Source organism: Hyla sarda, chromosome 5 (assembly GCF_029499605.1).
Source record: "Hyla sarda isolate aHylSar1 chromosome 5, aHylSar1.hap1, whole genome shotgun sequence".
In the NCBI taxonomy this organism is placed as follows: domain Eukaryota; kingdom Metazoa; phylum Chordata; class Amphibia; order Anura; family Hylidae; genus Hyla; species Hyla sarda.
In genome coordinates, this window is record NC_079193.1 from 13,103,079 (window position 1) to 13,119,378 (window position 16,300).

The following is a 16,300-nucleotide window of genomic DNA, read 5'->3' on the forward strand; positions in this document are numbered from 1 at the left end:
CTCTATCCATAAATGACACATTCAGCTCTGCTACATCTGTACTGTATGCTCTGGTCTCCACTCTATCCATAAATGACACATTCAGTTCTGCTACATCTGTACTGTATGCTCTGGTCTCCACTCTATCCATAAATGACACATTCAGCTCTGCTATATCTGTACTGTACGCTCTGGTCCCAGCTCTATTCATAAATGACACATTCAGCTCTGCTATATCTGTACTGTATGCTATGGTCCCAGCTCTATCCATAAATGACACATTCAGCTCTGCTACATCTGTACTGTACGCTCTGGTCCCAGCTCTATCCATAAATGACACATTCAGCTCTGCTACATCTGTACTGTACGCTCTGGTCTCCACTCTATACATAAATGACACATTCAGCTCTACTATGTCTGTACTGTACGCTCTGGTCTGCACTCTATCCATAAATGACACATTCAGCTCTGCTACATCTGTACTGTATGCTCTGGTCCCTGCTCTATTCATAAATGACACGTTCAGCTCTGCTACATCTGTTCTGCTCTGCATAGCCTGTGCCTTCCACCCTTGCATTGTGTGGGTCCCTCCCATTCTCCAGCCCTACAGAAGGTATATAAGGGCTCCGCACAGCAGAGCGGTTCACACTCCTGACCAGGAAGGCAAGGAATCTGCTGCCCCCCAGACCCCCACCATGATTGTCTCCAGGCTGCAGTGCTGCTTTTTGTACTTGTTGTGCGTCCTGTTTAGGAGCTGCCAGTCCTTTAAGAACGATGCCACCGAGATCCTGTACTCCCATGTGGATAAACATATAGGGGACAACGCCAACAGCAGCGCCATCAACCAAGCCAGGAACGGGGGACGGCACCCCGCCAACTCTGCCATGGACAGGACAAGTAAGTCACTGCTCACCTGCCTACACAGTGCTGCTATTCTGCACCTTACACTACAACGCCTAGCATGCTAGCTATACTGGGAGTTGTAGTCTCGCAGTTAGAGAGCTGCAGGTTGCAGACCTCTACACAGTGCTACTATTCTGCGCCATACACTACAACTCCCAGCACGCCAACTATACTGGGAGTTGTAGTTGTGCAAAAGCTAGAGAGCCGCATAAATGGAAATTCAATAATATACCTCTATCATAAATTGGTCCCCACTCTATTCATAAATGAGAAATTCAGCTCTGCTACATCTATACTGTACGCTCTGATCCCCGCTCTATAATTGACACATTCAGCTCTGCTACATCTGTACTGTACGCTCTGGTACCAGCTCTACCCATACATGACACATTCAGCTCTGCTACATCTGTACTATACGCACTGGTACCAGCTCTACCCATACATGACACATTCAGCTCTGCTACATCTGTACTGTACGCTCTGGTCTCCACTCTATCCATAAATGACACATTCAGCTCTGCTACATCTGTACTGTACGCTCTGATCCCCGCTCTATGTATAATTGACACATTCAGCTCTGCTACATCTGTACTGTATGCTCTGGTCTCCACTCTATCCATAAATGACACATTCAGCTCTGCTACATCTGTACTGTACGCTCTGGTCTCAGCTCTATCCCGAATTGACACATTCAGCTCTGCTACATCTTTAGTGCAGTCTCTGGTCCCTGCTCTATCCATAAATGACACATCCAGCTCTGCTACATCTGTACTGTACGCTCTGGTTCCTGCTCTATCCATAAATGACACATCCAGCTCTGCTACATCTGTACTGTACGCTCTGGTCCCTGCTCTATACATAAATTACACATTCAGCTCTGCTACATCTGTACTGTACGCTCTGGTCTCCACTCTATCCATAAATGACACATCCAGCTCTGCTACATCTGTACTGTACGCTCTGGTCTCCACTCTATACATAAATGACACATCCAGCTCTGCTACATCTGTACTGTACGCTCTGGTCTCCACTCTATACATAAATGACACATTCAGCTCTGCTACATCTGTACTGTACCCTGCCATTTCTGCCCTGGACAGGAAAAGTAAGTACTTATCTACCTACACAGTGCTGCTATTTTGTGCCTTACACTACAATGCCCAGAATGCCAGCTATACTGGGAGTTGTAGTTTCACAACAGCTGGAGAGCCGCAGGTTGCAGACCACCGCTTTATCTTACTCTGTACAAGTCTAAGTTCATCCTGGATAATCCATAGTTGGCAAACACTGACTTAGCTCTGCTACATCTATCTAAGTCAGTGTTTGCCAACTAGGGTGCCTCCAGCTGTTGCAAAACTACAACTTCCAGGATGCCCTGAAAGCCTTTGGCTATCCGGACATGCTGAGAGTTGTAGTTTTGTAACAGCTTGAGGCATCCTAGTTGGCAAACACCGATGTAGCAGAGCAAAGTTTGGCTCTGCTACATCTGTCTAAACCAAGATTTGCCAACTAGGGTGCCTTTTGGCTGTCCGGGCATGCTGGGAGTTGTAGTTTTGCAACAGCTGGAGGCATCCTGGTTGACAAACACTGATGTAGCAGCGCTAAGTCTGGCTTTGCACTTGGCTCTGCTACATCTAAGTGCAGAGCCAGACCTCAATGTTTGCCAACTAGGGTGCCTCCAGCTGTTGCAAAACTATAACTTTCAGCATGCTCGGACAGTTATAGTTTTGCAACAGCTGGAGGCACCCTAGTTGGCAAACACTGACTTAGACAGATGTAGCAGTGCCGAGTGAGATTTACCAGATTCGAGTCGGACAGATGTAGCAGAACCAAAACTGACTGGGAAAGCAAAAGCTGGGTCTGTCAGATGTAGCAGAGCTAAGTGAGCTTTAAAAGATTCAAGGCAAACAGCATGCTGGGAGTTGTAGTTTTGCAACAGCTGGAGGTACGCTGGTTGGGGAACACTGTTCTATAGGAGGGAGGTTATTCTGCTGCATTGTATATAGGAAGATGTAGTGATTTCAGGAGGGCTGGTCCTACTATGCGAACTTTAAAAGATTTAAAATGAACAGCATGCTGGGAGTTGTAGTTTTGCAACAGCTGGAGGTACGCTGGTTGGGGAACACTGTTCTATAGGAGGGAGGTTATTCTGCTGCATTTTATATAGGAAGATGTAGTGATTTCAGGAGGGCTGGTCCTACTATGCGAGCTTTAAAAGATTCAAGACTAACAGCATGCTGGGAGTTGTAGTTTTGCAACAGCTGCAGGTACTCTGGTTGGGGAACACTGTTCTATAGGAGGGAGGTTATTCTGCTGCATTTTATATAGGAAGATGTAGTGATGTCGGGAGGGCTGGTCCTACTATGCGAACTTTAAAAGATTTAAAATGAACAGCATGCTGGGAGTTGTAGTTTTGCAACAGCTGCAGGTACCCTGGTTGGGGAACACTGTTCTATAGGAGGGAGGTTATTCTGCTGCATTTTATATAGGAAGATGTAGTGATGTCGGGAGGGCTGGTCCTACTATGCGAGTCCATTGTGCTTATATATTCCCATAGCCGTGCACAATGTATATACCCCCATCTCGTGCACATACCGTATAGTGTTACCCCCCGCATGTGAGCGCTGACAATGGGCAGAGATTTCCCACTGACTCCTCCGGCCTATAGAAAAGATGACAATAATCTGACACCCAGAGCCCAGGATATGGGAAATCTGCTCCTGGGGGGATCAAGTTCCTCCGAGCTGTAAAACCTGTGAGACTACACGTGCAGATGTAGCAGAGCTGAGTGTGTCAGATGGAACAGGGCTGGGTTTGATAGAGACTGAGATGTCTGGATGCACTAAAGCAGTGTTTTCCCCAATTGTGGCTTCCTAACAATGGCAAAGAAGATAACTCTCAGCATGTTGTGACAGCCGAAGGGTGTGCAGGGCATGCTGGGAGTTGTAGTTCTGCAACAGCCGGAGAGTCACAAGTTAGGTACCACTGCTATCCTGAATTTAGTTTAAAGGGGTACTCCGGTGGAAAACTTTTTTAAAATCTTTTTTAAATCAACTGGTGCCAGAAAGTTAAACAGATTTGTAAATTACTTCTATTAAAAAAAAATCTTAATCCTTCCAGTACTTATTAGCTGCTGAACACTACAGAGGAAATTCTTTTCTTTTTGGAACGCAGAGCTCTCTGCTGACATTTCTGTCCATTTTAAAGGGGTACTCCAGAGGAAAACTTTTTTTTTTAATGAACTGGTGCCAGAAAGTTAAACAGATTTATAAATTACCGTATTTTTTAACCCTTATAGGATGCACTGGCATATAAGACGCACCCAATTTTAAAGGTGCAAAATCTAGAAAAAAAAAGATTTTGAACCCAACAGTGATCTTCAACCTGCGGACCTCCAGATGTTGCAAAACTACAACTCCCAGCATGGCCGGACAGCCGTTGGCTGTCCGGGCATGCTGGTAGTTGTAGTTTTGCAACATCTGGAGGTCCGCAGGTTGAAGACCACTGGTATAGGAGGTAATACTCACGTGTCCCCGCCTCTCCGGACCCGTCACCGCTGCCCTGGATGTCGCCCTCCATCACTGTCGCCGCATCCCCGGGGTGTCCCGGACGCTCCGGACGTCTTCTTCCCCGGGATCCACGCTCTCCGTCGCCGTCATCACGTCACTACGCACACCGCTCCTATTGGATGATGGGACGGCGTGCGTGACGACGTGATGACAACGAAGGAGAGCGCCGGCCATGCAGGGGATCCCGGCACGGAGCAGACACCGAGGAGGCAGGTAAGGTCCCTCCCGGTGTCTTGTAAGCTGTTCGGGTCACCGCAGTGGTCCCAAACAGCCCGACTGAGCAGCCGGGTTAGTGTCACTTTCGCTTCAGACGCGGCGGTCAGTTTTGATCGCCGTGTCTGAAGGGTTAATACAGGGCATCACCGCGATCGGTGATGTCCTGTATTAACCGTGGGTCCCGGCCGTTGATGGCCGCAGGGACCGCCGCGATAGTTGTGTATTCGCCGTATAAGACGCACCAACTTTTCCCCCCCAAAGAAAAAGTGCGTCTTATACGGCGAAAAATACGGTACTTCTATTAAAAAAATCTTTACCCTTCCTGTACTTTTTAGCTGCTGTATGCTACAAAGGAAATTCTGTTGTTTTTGAATTTCTTTTCTGTCTGACCACAGTGCTCTCTGCTGACACCTGATGTCCGTATCAGGAACTTTCCAGAGCAGGAGAAAATCCCCAAATCTATGCTGCTCTGGACAGTTCCTGACATGGACAGAGGTGTCGGAGGTGGAAAGAAAATGTTTTCAAATGAACTGGTGCCAGAAAGTTATACAGATTTATTAATTACTTCTGTTTAAAAATCGTAACCCTTCCAGTACCTATCAGCTGCTGTATGCTCTACAGGAAGTTGTGTAGTTTGTTCTGTCTGACCACAGTGCTCTCTGCTGACACCTCTGGTCTGGTCAGGAACTGTCCAGAGCAGGAGAGGTTTGCTATGGGGATTTGTTTCTGCTGGGGGGGGGGGGCATGCTGGGAGTTGTAGTTTTGCAACATCCGGAGGTCCTCAGTTTGGAGACCACTGCTTTACATGCTAGACCTACAGAAGTACAGTGACCCCTCGACCTACGATGGCCCCGACATACGATATTTCAGCATACGATCACTCTCAGAGGCAGCAACAACATACGGTGCTTTTGTATGTCGGGGCCATCGCATAAACGGCTATCCTCCAGCGCAGACTGCTTCAGCTGCCCCCGGATAGCCGTTTACGGTGCCCCGTGTGGTCCGCTGACGATCACTTACCTGTCCTCGGGGCTCCGGTGCGTCCTCTTTGGGATCCCCTGCATCGTCGGCGCTCTCCATCCTCATCATCACGTCACTGCGCACGCCATCCCGTCATCCAATAGGAGCGGCGTGCATAGCGACGTGATGGCGGCGACGGAGAGCGCGGATGCCAGGGAAGCAGAGGCCTTGCCGGAGCGTCGGGGACACCCTGGGGACGCGGCGACAGCGATGGACGGCGACATCCAGGGCAGCGGTGACGAGCGGTGACGGTCCGGAGCGGCGGGGACAGGTGACTACAACTTGTCTAACAGTGGTCTGCAACCTGCGGACCTCCAGATGTTGCAAAACTACAACACCCAGCATGCCCGGACAGCCAACGGCTGTCCGGGCATGCTGGGTGTTGTAGTTTTGCAACATCTGGAGGTCCGCAGATTGTAGACCACTGTCTTATACTTTACATTGCACGGATCCCTCAACATATGATGGTTTCAACAAACGATGGTCTGTTTCGAACTGGAGAAGAAAAAAAAGCTAGCAACCAATAAGATGCGCACCATAAGTACTAATGTATGAATACGCAAAAAACTTTATTTATATGACACATGGTAACGCTACCAAAAAAGGAGCTTATACAAACCATAAAAAACATTTAAAAACCAGATATGGTTTTTAAATGTTTTTATTATTTGTATGCTCTCCTTTTTTGATAGCGTTACCATGTGTCATATAAATAAAGTTTTTTTTTTGCATATTCATACATTTGTACTTATGGAGGGAGATTTATCACAACCTGTCCAGTGGAAAAGTTGCCCAGTTGCCCATAGCAACCAATCAGATCCCTACTTTCATTTTCAACAAGGCCTCTGAAAAATGAAAGAAGCGATCTGATTGGTTGCTATGGGCAACTGGGCAACTTTTCCACTGGACAGGTTTTGATAAATCTCCCCCCGTGTGCATCTTTTTGGTGGCTAGCTTTTATTTCTTCTCCAGTTCTCTTGTATTTTTAATAACCGTTTGCACCCAGTATATATTTATATGGTGTTAGTTGGTGCCCGTCTTTGTATTCAGACCTATTAGAGATGAGCGAACTTACAGTAAATTCGATTCGTCACGAACTTCTCGGCTCGGCAGTTGATGACTTTTCCTGCATAAATTAGTTCAGCTTTCCGGTGCTCCCGTGGGCTGGAAAAGGTGGATACAGTCCTAGGAAAGAGTCTCACAGGACTGTATCCACCTTTTCCAGCCCACCGGAGCACCGGAAAGCTGAACTAATTTATGCAGGATAAGGCATCAACTGCCGAGCCGAGAAGTTCGTGACGAATCGAATTTACTGTAAGTTCGCTCAACTCTAAGACCTATAGAAGTATGATGCGTCAAAAATGTTCTACAACTTTCGATTCCTTCGCCATTTTCAAGACCTCTGCTTGCTGTCAGCAAATAGGAACATTTCTTGTTTCATCCGGAAACTGAAAGAACTTGCCCTGGACTAATATTGCTCACAGCTGAGGGTTTGTTACAGTTGTGTAAACACATCAGCAGCAGAAATCCCTCTCCTGCCTTGATAGATCGTTACAATGTATCAGTGCAGGTCATGTGCATCAGTCATATTGGGGGTTATTCTAAACTTAGCTGCTTTCTCCCAGGAACAGCGCCACTCCTGTCTTAAAGGGGTACTCCAGTGAATTTTTTTTTCTTTTTAAATCAACTGGTGCCAGAAAGTTATACAGATTTGTAAATTACTTCTATTTAAAAATCATCATCATTCCAGTACTTATCAGCTGCTGTATGCTCCACAGGAAGTTCTTTTCTTTTTATATTTCTTTTCTATCTGACCACAGTGCTCTCTGCTGACACCTCTGTCCATTATTGGAACTGTTCAGAGCAGGAGAGGTTTGCTATGGGGATTTTCTCCTGCTCATGACAGTTCCTGACACGGACAGAGGTGGCAGCAGAGAGCACTGTGGTTAGATAGGAAAGAAATATAAAAAGAAAAGAACTTCCTGTGGAGCATACAGCAGCTGATAAGTACTGGAAGGATTAAGATTTTTAAATAGAAGTCATTTACAAATCTGAATAACATTCTGACACCAGTTGATTTAAAAAAAAATTACCCCTTTAAGGTTGTGTATGGTATTATAATACGGTTCCATTCACTTCAATGGAACAGAGGTGCAATACCACACACAACCTGAGGGCAAGAGTGGCGCTGTTTCTGCGAAAAAGCAGATATATATATATATATATATTTTTTTTTTTTTTTCCCAAACCAGGATTGTTGCTTCAATTATAACAGGTTTTAAGCCTCAGGATATAGGCAAGAATCTTCATATTCACTGACAGCAAGCGGAGTTCTTGAAACGCGAAGTGTATTAAGAAATTAATCAATGCAAAAAAATCTGCAGTTTTGCTGTGAATTTAAAAAAAAAACGAGATGGCATTTCTGCAGCGTGTGAACACGGCCTTGAGGACACTTGCTGTAATTGCAGTCCTATGTAAATCTACACGGATACTAATTCAAGCAGTGAATAGAAGGTTCCCTAGGGATGTTACACTGTAGCAGATGAGCCAGGAATGTCTATGGATCTCATGTTACATGTGCTCCAAGTCTGGACGTCACGCTGTCTCCACATGTGAATAGGCCTCATAGACAACCCCCCAAACACCCCCCCCCCCACACCCTCATCTTATCTCTACAGATGTAGCAGAGCCAGAGAGCGTTTCCACTTCAATGCAAATAAAATGTAATCATCGCATAAGGAGATGTTCCGCAATTATCTAATTAATATACAACATGTATTGAATCCTAACAGTGGTTGAGATTTTCTGCTTGCTGTCAGTGAATAAAACATTGCATTTTACATGGGCCTGGATCTAGTTGTACTGATGAAGTATCAGGCGTCCCTAAGGGTACGTTCACACGGCGGATTACCTGCAGAATTTCCGCAGCATGTCTTCAATGGGTCATCAGAAAATCTGCAATAGAGGCAGTTCTGCAGATTTTCCTTCGGACCCATTGAATTCAATAATAGCAGATTGTCTGATGCAGATTTTCCGCAGCAAACACTGCTGCGGAAATTCTGCAAGTAATCCGCCCGTGTGAACGTACCCTAAAAGAGAGATTTCTGATACACTGTAACAAGCCCTGCACAATATTTTCAGGATAGGTTTTTTATTCTCATTCACTGAAAGCAAACAGAGATCTTGAAAAGTTTGGTGTATTTATAAAGATAGAGTATAGTTGTTGGAGATTCATGGTAGCTATGGGTTTACCTGCAGTCCCATGTAAAAGCTACTTAAAGCACATCGTGATCTCACCATGTGCAAAGTATCAGACTCTTCTCTACTGTGTGGAGAGATTTGTCACTGTTAGACCTGACATGCTCAGCACCCCTACATCTGCCAGACTAAAGGGGGTGGAAGCTGACTTGGCTCTGCTACATCTGACAACTCAGCTCTATTTAAAGGGGTACTCCACTGGAAAACATTTTTTTTTTAAATCAACTGGTGCCAGAAGGTTATACAGATTTGTAAATTACTTCTATTAGAAAATCTTAATCCTTCCAGTACTTATCAGCTGCTGTTAAGTTCTTTTCTTTTAGAATTTCCTTTCTGCCTGACCACAGTGCTCTCTGCTGACACCTCTGTTAATCCTTCCAGTAGTTATTAGCTGCTGAATACTACAGCAGAAATTCTTTTCTTTTTGGAACACAGAGCTCCCTGCTGACATCACGAGCACAGTGCTCTCTGCTGACATCTCTGTCCATTTTAGGAACTGTCCAGAGCAGCATATGTTTGCTATGGGGATTTCCTTTTACTCTAGACAGTTCCTAAAATGGACAGAGATGTCAGCAGAGAGCACTGTGGTCATGATGTCAGCAGAGAGCTCTGTGTTTCAAACGGTAAAGAATTTCCACTGTAGTATTCAGCAGCTAATAAGTACAGGAAGGATTAAGATTTTTTTAATAGAAGTAATTTACAAATCTGTTTAACTTTCTGGCACCAGTTGATTTAAAAAAAAAAATTAAGTTTTTCACCGGAGTACCCCTTAAATAATACCCTGGTTAGCAAACACTGGACTAAGTATTGCTACATCTGCCAGACTCAGTTTTGCTTTCTCAGTCAGACTTAACTCAGCTACATCTGACATTTGACATTCGGCTCTGCTACATCAGTCTAAGTAAGTTTTTGCCAACTAGGGTGCCTCCAGCTGTTTCAAAACTACAACTTTCAGAATGCCCAGACAGCCAAAGGCTGTCCAGGCATGCTGGGAGTTGTAGTTTTGCAACAGCTGGTGGCACACTGGTGGGTAAACACTGGCCGAAGTACGGATATATCTGCCATACTCAGTATTGCTTCCTCAGCCATACTCACCTCTGCTACATCTGACTCAGAACGACTACATGTAACAGATCCAGCTTTGCTGTATCAGTCAGTCATGGAGACTCAGAACTGCTGCATCTGCCAGACTTGGCTCTGCTACATTTGTCAGACACAAACCTGGTAAATCTCACTCGGCTCTGCTACATTTGTCTAAGTTGTTGCAAATCTACAACTCTCAGCCGGGAGATGTATTTTTGCAACAGCTGGAGGCACCATGGTTGGTAAACACTGGCCTAAGTACTGCTACATCTACAAGACTGTTTTTCTTTATCAGTCAGACTCAGCTCTGCTACATCAGTCAGACCAAACTCTGTTACATCTGACTCAAAACTACTACATCTCACAGATCCGGCTTTGTTATATCAGTCCTGGTTCTTCTACACCAGTGAAACTCGAGACTCAAAACTGCTACATCTGTTAGACCCAAATCTTTTAAAGGGGTATTACAGGAAAAAACTTTTTTTTCCTCATATGAACTGGCTCCAGAAAATTAAACAGATTTGTAAATTACTTTTATTAAAAAAAATCTTAATCCTTCCAAAAGTTATCAGCTGCTGAAGTTGAGTTGTTCTTTTCTGTCTGGCAACAGTGCTCTCTGCTGACATGTCTACTTGTCTTGGGAACTGCACAGAGTAGAAGAGGTTTGCTATGGGGATTTGCTTCTACTCTGGACAGTTCCCGAGACAGGTGTCATCATAGAGCACTTAGACAGAAAAGAACAACTCAACTTCAGCAGCTCATAAGTACTGAAAGGATTAAGATTTTTTAATAGAAGTAATTTACAAATCTGTTTAACTTTCTGGAACCAGTTGATATATATATATATAAAAGTTTTTTTTCCTGGATAACCCCTTTAAATCTCACTTGGCTCTGCTACATCTAACAGACCCAGCCTTTGCTTCATCAGTCAGATTCGGTTCTGCTGCATCTGTCATACTCAACTCTGCTGCATCTGACAGACCCGACTCTGCTAGCCAGTCCTGGTTCTGCTTCCATGTGTCAGGCTGGGCTCTGCTACATCTATGTGTCAGCACCTGCAGATAAGGCACAGAGCAGGCCAGGTAATAGCCGCTTCCACTCTCACCTGTCTGTGACACTTCAGTAATGTCAGGAATGATTCCAGACATGAAAGGCTTTGATTTGCGGCCAGCATTTGTTTGCACTTCCTGGCAAAGAAGTATTCCCGTGCCCCAGGGCCTTTGGCATAAGTAAACATATAGAGATTTTATTGAGCTCTCTGGCACCCAGCACCGGCCCCCAGGGGCCCACCACCAACCTGACTCTGTCTGAGGAGGGGAGGGGGTAGAACCTGGATGGCAATGAACAGAAATTACATTTGGCTTCTTCCCACGGCCCATTAATCTTCAACTATACAATAAAAAACACTAAGGTTTCTGGCATCGCCTTACCCGATTTACGAAACGTATGGTGGCGAGGAGCGGCGGAGACGTGTGGGTGAGAGGTGCCGGTGGGACCCATTGTGCTCGGCTGATTGTTTCCCATACTGAGGGGTTCTTGTCATCACTTATCTTGCTCCCCATATTAGATTTCGGAGATCTGTCAATTGGTCATCACATCCACCAGGATCTGTAGAAACACGTCGGGACACAGCTAGGTGTGTTATAGCGTAGTGCCATGGATTTAAGAATCAAATAGTAAAATCCTTGAGGAGTCAGCTATAGGGTATGTTCACAAGGTGGGACTCTGTTGCAGCAGAGTCCTGTTGTAGTCCTGGGATTCTGCTGCACCGTGTACATGGCCAAGTTTTCGCTGCTGAAACATCTGCCTCAGAAATTCTGATTCCAGATAATTCTGATATGTCAATTCTTTCTGTGGAATCTGCTCATAAATGCATTGCTGTCTATGGAAACGGCGCATTTCCGAGTGGTCCTAGTGATGGTGTGTTCTGCCGGCGCCTGCTATCTGCGGATTGTCCGCCCGGACATTCCACCGTGTGAACAGGGCCTTACAATGTTCAATTCCATTACACCAGTAAATCCACCTCAGTGCCAGGTGATCACTTTCTGGATTATCAGATCATCATAGAGAAGTATGTAAAGAACTTTTGAGAAGACGGGGCCCAAATAACAGCAGACAATACAAAAAATTGCAGCTATCGCTTTTAGGGAGCCTTCCCATCTGGCGTATACGCTGCATATTCCTTGCTCACTATACACACAGGGCTTTCCGGCGGCAACCCTATGTGTGTAGTGAGTTTTGGAGGTGGAGCCGCACGTGACAGTCACGCCAGCACACGGCCCCGCCTCCAAAACTCACTGCACACATAGTGCTGCCACTGGACAGCCCTGTGTGTATAGTGAGCAAGGAATACGCAGCGTATTTCCCGCTGCTGCCGCAAATTTTGCGCAGCGTAAGAAAACGCTGCATATACAACAGGTGGGAACGCGCCCTTCGGTTAACTTGACATGCAACTTACTTTTGACTCTGCCACTGAGCCAAAAAACGGCAAAGGACAAAAATGTGATGGGTCTGGAGTGTTTTTTTTGGACCAATAACGCTACGGTCAGATGTTAGCTGGGAGGCGATGGGAAAGTATGAAACACCAGACACAACTTCATTTTTAGGATCAGGGGTAGTTTGCCAAAATCACAGAATGCTGAGGGTGCCGTATCTTGACATTTTAAGTCTATGGGTAGGTCCCATGTATCAGAACTGCAGCATATTTTATCCTGCGGATCTGCCTGCGACAGACCCTAGAGTGAGCCCCCTGCTTGTACCCGTGTGTTCGCTCGTAGCAGCAATCCGCTGCCATGAGCACAAACACAGGGATCTGCGCTACTGCAGTAAATGGTGCATGCATGTGCAGTTTACTCACAGACATTGCGGCCACTACTCTGCTCACTGAGCTAGGCAGAGAGTGGCCGGGATATCTGAGAGTAAACTGCACATGCATGCACAGTTTGCTCCAGTCGCACTGATCGCTGTGTGTGCTCGTAGCAGCGAATTGCGAATCCCTCTAGGGTTGGTCATTGGCAGATCTGCAGCATAAAATATGTTTCGGATCCATTACGTGTGACCCTAGCCTATGTGAGGAAAAAAAGTCTCCTCCCACATATCCCCCAATTTTTCTGAGATTTCTGGGTCCCCCTCCCCTCTCTTTCTATAAAAAGGCTGAATGCTATGTACAACCGTACCAAAACAGATATGGTGGCCATATTTCAATTTACATTGTTGCAACAGTTAGCTGTCCAGGTTTAGAAAAAACATGGCTGCTTTCTTCCGAAAACAGCTCTACACACTGTCTACAGGTAGTGTATGGTATTGGACCTCAGCCCCCTCTTTACATTAAGCTGAGCTACAATACCAAACACATCCCATGGCAGGTGAGGCACTCTTTTTGGAAGTAAGCAACCATGTTTTTTCCTAATCCTGGACAACCTCTTGAAGGTTCGATGCAAAAAAGTCAACTTGGAAGAACGTCTATTCATATAGACAATTGGCCTATGAATGAGTCCCATAGGGGACATTGTAATATTACTGCATATGAGGTCAACAGATGGTCATTGACCAGTGAATTAATCTTTACTGTCTTATTCATCCTCCAGGTCACCATCAAGTTGGATGTCGAGAACTGAGATCCACCAAGTACATATCAGACGGCCAGTGCACCAGCCTAAGACCCTTGAAGGAGTTGGTCTGTGCCGGAGAATGTCTTCCACTCCCCATTCTTCCAAACTGGATTGGAGGAGGTTATGGCCTAAAATACTGGAGTCGTCGGAGCACCCAGGAATGGAGATGTGTCAATGACAAGATGCGCACTCAACGGATTCAGCTCCAATGTGCAGATGGCACCACCAGAACCTACAAAGTCACTGTGGTCACCTCCTGCAAGTGCAAGAGATACACCAGGCAACACAACGAGTCCAACCACAACTACGAAGGGGTGTCTCCACTGAAACCCGCTCATGCCCACCAACACCATCACTCCCACAACAACCGAGATAAGAAAAGACTAAGTAAGATCAGCAAATTCATATCCAGCTAGATCTGGGACCCCAGGAACGTGACTCCATGACTGAGTCCCTTAAGACTTATAAAGACAATTTAATTCTGTGAACCCCAAATTCCAGAAGTCTTTGGACGAAAAGCTACAACAAAGCTCAACACTCCGTGAATTTTTTTTCTTTTCAATATCCTATCTTTTTGAAGGACTGATTGATTCCAAATATTTGGGAAAAAATTGCAGAAGTTACATATATATAATGGTATTAAGGACAGGGTCAAAGGTGCTTCGGATAGATTTAAAAAGGCAACATATGTACAAAAAAAGAAAGTTGAAATAATTTATAAATCCCTTATTTTTAATCTTGAGGAATAGCCAAGCTAAAGTATGTTTTCTTATTAATATAATCTTATTTTAAAAGCAAAGAAATATAATGGAAAAAAAGCCAATATTTTAGATTTTTATGCTCAATACATCAGGGGTCAAGATAACTACTCCAGTCATAAGCTGTCATTCTTATCCAAAAATTATCAAAAATGTTAAATACTAAGAGATGGCAATAATGTCAATACCAAACTAATTTCTTTAAAAAATTTTTTTACTTTTTTTGCATTTTGATAATTTTAAAAATATATGTGATTATTATTAATAAATGTAAAATGTTAATAATAATATCACACTTTTCCTTAAAAAAATATTTTTACAAAATTAATTGATTCAAACAATCCAAAAAGTGTATTTCATTGAAATTAAATGTCAGTTATTTGTTTAACATTTGTTTTTTTTTATTTTACACTTTAATATGATTAAACAATTAAAAAAGAAAAATTATTATTAACAGCTGAAAAATGTTAATAACAATTTCACATTTCCCCTTTAAAAAAAAGTTTTTTATTTTACATTTTAATTTACTAATAATTAATTGAACAATTTAAAAATAAATAAAAAAATGTATTTAATTTAAAAATAAATATTTGAAATTAAATGTCAGTTATTTTTAATTTTAAGACCACATCAAAAGATTAAAATATAATTTGTTATTTTAGTTAACAAAAAACTATTGAAAAATCAATGTTTCCAACAAAAGATTCCTTTATTTTATTTTATTTTTTTACACAATTTCTGTAAATTCCTAATGAACCTGTTGTGTTTTATCAGCATTAAAATATTGGCGATTATAAATTAAAATATAATTAAAATATTTATTTGTCACTGTTATCATCCGCGTGTTCGTCCGCTTGGTCACGAGTAATCGTGGCCCCTCGGAAAGGTTCCTGTAGCTTTTTGAATGTGTATTTTTTTAAATTGTACAGTACATTATATGTCATACAGCATTTTTTTTATGTATCAAAGTATTTTCTTACAACTTGTAAGTAGAGCGCATTCCACATTTGTGTAGATATTGTAATATAATTCTGTAGTATTTGTGGTTATATTTTTATTGTTGTATTTTATTAGTACAGGACGTGTGTCTGAATGTTTATTAAAAAGCTATAATGTGCAATTGAGATGATAAATCTGAACTTTATTATTCCTTCGTATAGTTAATTTAGTATATGCTATGTCCTTAGTAGGGACTACTCACTTCTTTTTTCATGTGTTTTTCACAGCCTTTAGTTGTCCGGGCATACTGGGAGTTGAAGTTTTGCAACAGCTGAAGGCATACTGCTTGAGAAACTCTGTTTCAAATATAGGGGAGGTCAAAGGGGGCAAATTTTCTAGGGCCGTATTTACAGCTCAAGCTGCCCTTATCATTTGGACTTAATACACCTTATTAGAATTGCAAATTTTTGCATAATTTTTGCACAAAACGCAAGAAAAGTTGCTAATTTTGATGCAAATAAGCAATTGTTCAAACATTCATCCTAGTGGCAAATATGGCCCTACCTACTCTATGGAGGACAAGGAACAAAACTTGTGACACTATATCGATCTGTTGGCCCCTAGTTATGTCTGAACCCCTGAATATACCTTCCCGATATTTGGAGACTCCTCTTCCTTCTGTACTCCTGCATGGCTCTCTCCATTGTGGTTTATAGGGAGTATGTGGACGGGAATAACCCTTTACTTATTATTGCAGCCCTTAATAGTGTTGAGCGGCATAGGCCATATTCGAATTCGCGAATATTCGCGAATATATGGACGAATATTCGTCAGATATTCACGAATATTCGCATATTCGTTATATTTGTTTTATTTTCGCATATGCGAATATTCGCGTATGCGAAAAGTAACATATGTGAAAATTTGCATATACAAAATTAACATACGCGAAAAATTCGCATAT

General features: G+C 43.4%; 1 protein-coding gene across 1 annotated transcript; it reads left to right on the top strand.

Moving 5' to 3' along the window:
• The first annotated feature begins 603 nt into the window (after positions 1–603).
• On the top strand, positions 604–14,540 carry SOSTDC1 (sclerostin domain containing 1). The gene is made up of 2 exons (XM_056518898.1): positions 604–876; positions 13,616–14,540. Exons 1-2 carry the CDS (start codon positions 675–677, stop codon positions 14,053–14,055), a joined length of 642 nt encoding a protein of 213 aa, XP_056374873.1. The 5' UTR covers positions 604–674; the 3' UTR covers positions 14,056–14,540.
• The last annotated feature ends 1,760 nt before the right edge of the window (positions 14,541–16,300 follow it).